This window comes from Micropterus dolomieu, linkage group LG13, assembly GCF_021292245.1.
Source record: "Micropterus dolomieu isolate WLL.071019.BEF.003 ecotype Adirondacks linkage group LG13, ASM2129224v1, whole genome shotgun sequence".
In the NCBI taxonomy this organism is placed as follows: Eukaryota; Metazoa; Chordata; class Actinopteri; order Centrarchiformes; family Centrarchidae; genus Micropterus; species Micropterus dolomieu.
This window is the reverse complement of record NC_060162.1, coordinates 15,567,854-15,576,811: the sequence shown is the minus strand read 5'-3', so window position 1 is coordinate 15,576,811 and position 8,958 is coordinate 15,567,854. Positions and strand designations below refer to the sequence as shown.

The following is an 8,958-nucleotide window of genomic DNA, read 5'->3' as shown; positions in this document are numbered from 1 at the left end:
GGGGGGGGGGGTATCTAATATAACACAACCACTTATGAGAATAGGGACATGCATGCTCTCTTGTAACCACATAACATCTTCCAATCTCACACTGGATGGACATTCATTGTTTCTGTTCAGATTAATATTTTTAAGGATAGCACAGCTGTACATTTCCAAGTTGGGGAATTTAAGTAGCACAACTGATCTACTGTAAAATAATCCAAAACGCAGGGATGATAAGCTCATAACCGTGATGCTTGGCTTTTGTGTTATTGGTTCATTTTTCTATTTTGAGGACACCATCTTTGTTGGACTGTTCTGTAGTCGCATACAGTGTGTGTTGACTCACAGTGTCAGTGTTATGGTACAATTTACTGACCTGCCTGACATTTGGACTATTAAATGCTTCTTCATTCCTTTTGTTGGTTCTTTATAGCCAGTTTTCTTAATGCTCTAGTTCTCTTTTTCTTTGTCTCTGCAAAGTCTTTTACTTGCTCGTGATAAAGGGCTGCTTAATAAAACATCTGAAGAGGTTGTGGAGAATTCAATGAAAAGAGTTTGTAGAGAAAATAGACATATGTGAGAATACATGGCCCCCTATTTATGTATGTGTGTGTGTACCTGTATATCATATCCACCTTCTACATGTACATAATGAGACTCATAGGTTACTCTTGCATCCTTTGCATTCTGATCACTGCACTATTTGTCAATATGTCTATATTGTTTTGTTCATAGTGTGTATATTAGTGTTGTCTATACTGTAGTTTGTGTCTGATTTTATTTTATTATTATTTTATTATTGTGTTATGGTATTTTTGTATGAGTAAGCACATCATGAGCAATGTACAATCCTGAGTCAAATTCCTCGTATGTGTACACATACCTGGCAATAAAGCTGATTCTGATTCTGATTCTATTTGAATATGAAGGGATGCTAAAACATACAGAGCGTCGTGAATGTCACTCAATAATTCACAGTCCCTAAAATTGCATCAATAAAAGAACAGTTAGCTGTCATGGTGATGTAAGACTTATAATTGAAGGGCCATCCAAAAGCCACATAAGCAGACACATACTGTCTATACACACACACACACACACACACACACACACACACACACACACTAGCACACTGTATGCATCCATGCCAGAGACAATCTCACTAAATATGCATGAACACATATAATATATATAAGTTTAAGTGCACATACTTATGTAAGTGTTTCATACTTACATGCAGACAAACAACCTTCTGGAGTATATTTAGGGTTAGGGTTAAACCCGATGATATATTAAGCAAATTACAAAATATCAGTCATAGTAAATCATCTGCAGCCCGTTCAGAGTTTCAGTGACTCCACGTGGAGAAACTGGTCTAAAAGAGATGATTTGGGGCCTTAACATCAGGGCTGCATGCATGCTGCATTATTAAAAGGACTGGAGCCGCGTGTGCCAAGTAGTGAGATGCTCCCTGTGATCATGTAAGTCATCAAGAACACCGTGGGCCACCATCCTCCACTGACACACTCACTCACTCACTCACTCACCCACTCACTCACTCACTCACTCACTCAGACAACCTGAAATCTGCCAGAATCATTTCTTTCTTTCAGCCCATTTCGAAGAGACAGCTGATGGTGGCAGTTTCGGAAAGATGATAAACCCTCTGCTGTTAGTCTGCTTTGGTTTCTAGTCCTGCTGCCTGCACAACCCGACCTGACTCTTTACCACCTGTGATGCTCATAACATCCTTTTATTTCTGTTTGTCATGTGGCTAAGATGTTTTGGCCTGAAGTTATTGTCCTTGGTCAAACAAGCACATATTAGTATCTGCCTTGATCTTGACTTGACAGATAGTGCATGTGTCCTATATAATTCTTTTTAAGTCACCAGTTTACTGAAGTACTATACTTTGTCATTTTTATGCTACTTCCACTCAGCTACATTTCAGAGGGAAATATTGTACATTTTACTCTACTACATTATTTAACAGCTTTAGTTATTTTGCTGTTCCAGATTTAAGATAGGACAAAACATAGGAGCAAAAAATAAAATTATAAATATAATTGTTTTATACATTTTATAGATTAAAGTACCCAACAGTATATAAAGTAATTAAAGTTATCCCCACATCAACCAGCTACAATATAAAAATGCTGCTTACATGTTAATGAAATAATGAGAAAAACATTCCCAATGCAATGCGAATATAATTTGTTTGCATAATTAGTATTTTTACTTTGGAAACTTTGCTTGTACTTCTGTAGCCTACTTATACTTAACACATTTTTTGAATGCAGAGCTTTAATTTGTAACTGAGTATTTTGACATTCCAATATTACTACTTATACATAAAGTATCCGAGTACTTCTTCCACCACAGGAAATTACAATGCGTGCCTTACTAAAACGCCTTTTCTCTCTAATGTTCAGTTAAGTTTTAAGACTTTTTGCTGTTTGATTTAGAAAATAAGATCACAGTAAGTTTGCTAACACAGGTACACACTATAAGCACATGCATTATTAATCTTTCAGCATGCTAGTTTATTTCACAAAGAGATAAATTAAAGCACATAGTAATAAATGTTTATTGTACCTGCATTGTGTCTGGATTTGAGATGCTGTTTTGTAGAAAAATCGCTGCAATCCTCCTCCGCTTGTGCTCCTCAAGCGACCCTTAAGTGATCTGCAGCAGCAAGCAGAGAGACAGAGAGAAAATAGCTATTTGAAGGAGGAGCAGAGCTGCTCAGAGTCCTGAGCTCGCACACTGAGCTGAGGAGAAACACCATAAAACTACGATCATAACAGCTACAGATTCACAAACATTCAAACTTGAGGAGTCAGACACTATAAGAGCTATCAGTTCAGCAAAGCTATCAGTAAAGCCTGAGCTGGTCTCACCAAATGAGGAGGAGGCAAACAATTTATAGAGCGACAGAAGGAGTGAGGTGTGGATGAGGTGCCTACATCGTGACAAATATTATTAGAAGTGCCAGACATATTATAACCTGCAGTGATGGTGTATGGTCCAAACTCAGACAGACTAACGGTCTGACTCTCTGAGGAAATTAAAAAGGATTGTTGTGTTACACACACACACACACACACACACACACACACACACACACACTGTCCAAGTAGATTATTTTATAGCTCTGTGTGCTTGGCTTTCTGTATGATCCTGCTCAGACATAATAATAATAATTATTATATGTGCACCCCCCCATGAACAAGCAGGGCAATCTTGCTTATAACAATGTTTCACTACTGTCAGCCTCTGTTTGTTTTTCGGAGATTGTGATGTGTCACTGTCTTTTTGTTGTACACAGTTTGCAGGACCAAAATGACAATATGTAAACATACAGAATTGTGTTTTTTTTCAATGCTATGCAGAGAAGATGCTACTTAACTGACTCCTGTTTATTTAAATTTTTTTGTACCATTTGAGTTATTTCGGTGCACAAAAATATCAATATTACAATATTTATGGTCTGGTTCTCTCCCTTATACATAAAGGTGAATTTAGATGGTTGGTTTGTTGTCGCCAAATGTTCTCAAACAACAGACAACAACAAAACGGCCCATCAACATTGAATAATCAGGCTGTCAGAGTGTCAAAATGGCATCATGCTGCAAAATTCTTTTAATTTGACTTTGAAATTTGACATTGCAGCCCAGTTTTGCCGTACACCTGTTTCTGTCTGTGGTTTCACATTAACGTGAAAGGTAAATTAATATGAGTGCAGGACGTGTCCTCCTGTGCCCAAAATATGCTCTGACATTGCCTCTGCATCAGTTTAAGTGCCGCTTCTCAAAGTCTATGAAAGTCACGAGGAGGAGGAGGAGGGGGGCCTTTTATTGTCAGGGTAAACTGACAAAAAAAGAGAGATGAAAACCAACAGCGAGGGAGAGAAAGAGAAATTGGCATGGTGATGCATGGAAATAATTAAATATGTTTCAGACTAAAGTCTTCTTTTATTCTGGATAAATCAGAACTGAATTGTGCATGTACATCATGTTCTATACTTTCTCCACGATGTGTCTGTTAGTGCAGGAAATGTCCACCAGTGTGTAGGAAGGATGGATATGTTGTTTGGGGTGTATAATTGTATCTCAGATACCATTAAAAAGTAAAAGCTGTAGGGAAAGTCAAATAATAAATGGCAGGGGAGACACAATGACTAAAAGATAATAAGTCTCAAGTGTTGTTCCCCTGCATGTTCTCAAAGCAGATGAATTTGCAAACTGCTGTATTAGTTCTGTGTCTATGAAGTCTGTATTATTACTGTTTAATATCTTTACCACTGTTACACCCATCATCACAACTGAAGAAATTCAATATTTTTGGTCGGTCTGTCCTTGTGCCTCTTATCTTCCTACAAGTTTGTCTCACTCCTACAGACACTGAAGTTATTTTTAGCCTCACAAGTTCCAGAGAGCATCCAGTTTCCCCAGTGCCAGACACATCAACTCACGGTTTAATTGAGTGTGTGTGTTCAGTGCAGATGACTTGTGTGTGTGCGTGTGTGTGTGTGTGTGTGTGTGCATGTGTAGGTTAACGTTTCTTTTATTTTCTCTCTTTACTCATAAATATTGCAATTTTTTTCAGAATTTTTCACAAACACTCACATGCATGACTGCACACATTTGAGCACATGTTCACACTTCGTCTCCAGCTGTGCCACAAATATCCACTGCTTCTCATCCCTCTGTATGATAACATGCACATGATTATAAACCTCGCAGCTTGCTAGCATAGGTTTCTTGTTTACACTCTGTGGTTATAACTCTTTCCTCAAAGGTCCAAACAAAGCAAAAAAACAGAAGAACCTAAATTAAAATCTCCACAGCCATCCCAGTAAACAATAAAATACTGTATGATCTGATATATTTCTAAGAAGCAACACACGAATCATACTCTCCAGGTATGCTTGAAGCACTGAGAGACTGGAGCTGAAAGCTAACGTTGGCATACTAACATGTGCACGATAAAATGCTAACATGCAGATGCTGAGCAGGTTTGATGGTAACCATGCTAATTAGCACTAAACAAAAAGAAGAAGCTGATAGGAATTGTCATTCATTTAGCAGGAATTTGGTCAAAACAAAAAATCAGGCAATTTGAACTTTTTACGTGATGATTGTGCTAATAAAGAGTCAGTCCTGAGGGGAACATCCAAGCATCCATCCAACAGCTGTTGAGACATTGCACTTATCCCCACAAATGTCAACTTAATGGTGGCGCTAGAGGAAAAGTAGAGGAGAATCAAAGAAGTCGTTAGGATTCATTATCTTGGTAACCATGAATGTCTGTACAACATTTCACAGTAAATCATCAGTTAGTTGCTGATTTCAGTCTGGACCAAAGTGGTGAAAGTCATTAGAAAAAGCTAAAAACACCTTTTTGCCTCAGTGAAGTTGTGTGTGTTTAATTTTCTGAATAACACACTACATGCTTATGACAGAGTAGTATTCATATGTTCCCCCTCTCCGCATTACTGCCATGATCTCCAGCAATTTGACTATAACTTGAGTGAAAAGCAGAAACAGCTGTTGTGTTTTTGTAATATGGGTTTTAGGTGGAAAAAAAGTATCTGTGTTCTCGACTTGGTTCATTTCAGACATCTTCCAGTTTAGTTTTTCACACTGGGTGCAATGCTGTGAAGATATAGTAGAATATAACCACTTAATTTACCCTCTGCTGCACCCCACTCCATTTTTCCTGACCCGTGAGGCTTACAGGAATGATAATGCCAAAGAATTTCAACATTCCAATTAACTCAAAAATCATAATCTGTCTCCTGTGTTAATTATGTATGTGCAGTTCTGAGCAGGGCTGAAGATGCTGTCACGGTCGTTATTATTAGGGACCCCTGAAGGTTACAAGTTAATTACACTGTGTGCCACCACTTAACTTCTTTTCCACTAAAACCTGAGTGAATGTGAAATACAGCAGATAAAAGTTTCACATTGGTCTTGCCTATATTTTCCAGTAATTGCACATCGTAAGTAACGCAACACATACATCACATCTGATTTATTGCAGTGTGATGTTGGGAATTAGGTTTTAAATGGCATCAGTAGTTATATTAAATAATATAATTATTATTACTACTATTATTTAATAATTACTATTATTTAATAATTAATAATCGAATTTAGCTTCAATTCAACTCAGGGCACCACTCTTGAGGAATAATTGATGGCCAATTACCAATCAATTTTAAACTCTGATTAATAATTAAATTAATAACTTTGACCAAAATTGCCATCAATAGCTAGTAGGTTGGAGGATTTTGGGTACTACATAGAAGAAGTTGGCGAGGTTGGTTACAATAATAACCTCACGTTAATGATCAACAATAAATTTAAGTGAAAAACACATCAGTAACATTAAATGTACATCGAACAAAGCTAACATTCCTACGTCTAGCCAAAACAATTACACCACTGAGCTATGTGAAGTTATATAATTGTGGTTCAGCTGCAGCTACTTTGTTGCTTCTCTTAGCATGTGAAGTTAGCTAGAAGACTTTGTGTCATAGCCGCTGGCTAACGGGGCTGGTTTGCAGGGGTCTGTGTGTTCACACAGAAAGCGAAGCAAATTTTCACGTGGCAGAGCAGGGGGCAGAGCAGAGGGCATTAAAGCAAAATATGTTTATTATGGGTTTATGTAGTAAACACGAGTAAACCGAATTAGGAGTGAATATTCGCGCGTTACTTGCAAGGAGTGACTTCCTGGAGGATTCCTGGGAAATTGAGTTTAATGACTCACATGGTAAAAGTTCAGTTTAGATCATACAAATGAGTCCCTGTGGTCCCAACAGTGATTTGATGGGATTCCATTATACTGTATAGTATTTGACATGTGTTAAGCTTATGGTGTTCACCTTAATTTCACAGTTTGTATGTAGATATCTGTGTAAGTGAAATGCAATGAAGAAGCGTCAAAACCACTGATGTGACATTTCCTGTACAGAGGATTTATCACATATTGTACCTGTGGAAACCAACATCCTTCCTCCTACTTTGGAACCCATTTGTGTCTTTGGGGTGGTTTTTTCTCTGCTAATTTAAAATTGACATTTTGCAGATGCATTCTTTTCACAGGAAAGCATGTTAAAGTATATGAAAATAATAAAGATGCTATATAACTTAAACAACATTATTTATTTGTTTACACATTTAAAAGATACAATTATTATAAAAGATATGACATGTACATAAAGATATTCACAAATACAATAAGGGATAGAAAAGAGTTTGCTAGTTTGATTGCTATGTCAATAATCCAAATTATAGGAGGAGCAGGAGTTGTTGTCTTCGTGGTATTCAGAAACATGCTTGAAAAAAGTGATGTGTAGTTTTGTATTTCATGTGCACACAAGTTTAGCAAAATATCAATCTGTAAAAGGTTTAGTGATGGTGGAACATCTCAGACATGCTGCTCCACAGGGCTTCATTCCTGTAAATGTTCAGCATCACGGACAGCGACTGAGTTCATCGTTCAAAAGTCGTTTTTCAGTAAATTATTTGTCAACTTTTATTTCACTACATTTTAAAAATGAAAACTTAGCCCTCAGATTTTGACACAATAACTATTTACTTGTGATTAACTATATAAATACCAAATATTTCAAGATTTTCCGCTCACAAAAAGTAGTATTATGAGCATATATCTCAACTCTTTTTACAAAACTGGTCTTAATTCTTTGGGGGTCTTAGTAGTGTATAATAATTAATCATGTTTTCACTTTGGACACCAGATGTCACTATGGTACACATCATACTGTAGAAACAGGGAATGGGCTCTAAGCTGAGGAGCTTTGAGGTCTCCAGTAGCAGCACACGTCTCCGAGCAGCAGACTTGAAATAGATCAAACAAACATGCATGTAGTGTAATCAATAAATAAACCAATAGAAAATCGCATTCATGGAGATCCAGCAATACATTGTGCAAATATCAGTCACAACCCTTTCTATGTGGAAAACAGAAAGAATTTTCACTTCACCCATCATAGTCTGGCTATTTCACAAGACTGCAGCATGTCAGTCAAAAGGTTGAGAGGGTATAGTATACTGGAGAAGCCAGAGAAGTTAGCTGCTGACCTGCTCACTGTTGCAGGCTTTTCAAGGAAACAAGTCAGACACATACTCTCCACACACCAGACAGGATGTTAAATGTGTTTCCCTATCTCTGTCTCTCACAAACACACAATTTTTCAATTTCCATAATCCCAGTTACTCTCCTGCCCTCCTGTGGTTATGTTATATTGTGTAATCACAGGAGATTGCGTAATATAGTGTGATTAGCGTGATGTAACACCCTGTAATATTTATACTGTGCATATGCTGATATGGCTCTTTCCCTTTGTAGCAAGTCACAAATGTAAATGACACTCAACTAGCATATTTAAAGAAGCTTTAGTTTTAGTGGACAAATGTTCCAGCCCTCAGGGAATGAGCTGAAAATATTTGTTATAATACCTAGATGGGGGGAAAGGAAAAGTCTGCCTGCAGTATTTGTATTTGCCCATGGTGGAGGTTTCTTAGGTCTTAATGATCTTGTTTACCGTTCAGCGATAATGATTACTTACTGGGCAGAGAGCGTTGCTATAAAAAGAAGCAGGAAATCTGTTACTGCTCACAGACTTCTTGTTGCTCTCTCCCTGTCTCAAACACACTCGTGCGTGGTCACACACTCAAAGTCACATAAAATGGATTTACATTTTTCCGTAGTTACTCTACAGCAGATTAAGAGTTTAGTGAAGCAGGACTTTCTTGCAGTTACTGTGCAGACTTCACTAAACAAACAGGCCTAGGATAGAATATCCATGGTCCGCCTTGGTTTCCTGACTAAGATGTGACGTCAGTCTGGAGGGAAAAGGGGGGCCCACTGAGATCCCCTCACTATCTGCCAAGGATGTGAGAGGCTGTTGCTGCTTCTGCACCACCCCCTTCATTTCCCCACAAT

General features: G+C 37.7%; 1 protein-coding gene across 1 annotated transcript in view; it reads right to left on the bottom strand.

The window, feature by feature from the left end:
* The window catches only part of LOC123981686 (calsenilin-like), a 15,510-nt gene extending 12,678 nt beyond the window's left edge, over window positions 1-2,832 (bottom strand). Inside the window, exon 1 of the mRNA XM_046066739.1 lies at window positions 2,581-2,832. Coding sequence (XP_045922695.1) covers window positions 2,581-2,586 — 6 coding nt within the window. The 5' untranslated portion in view covers window positions 2,587-2,832. The remainder of the gene's footprint in view (window positions 1-2,580) is intronic.
* Between the last annotated feature and the right edge of the window lie 6,126 nt (window positions 2,833-8,958).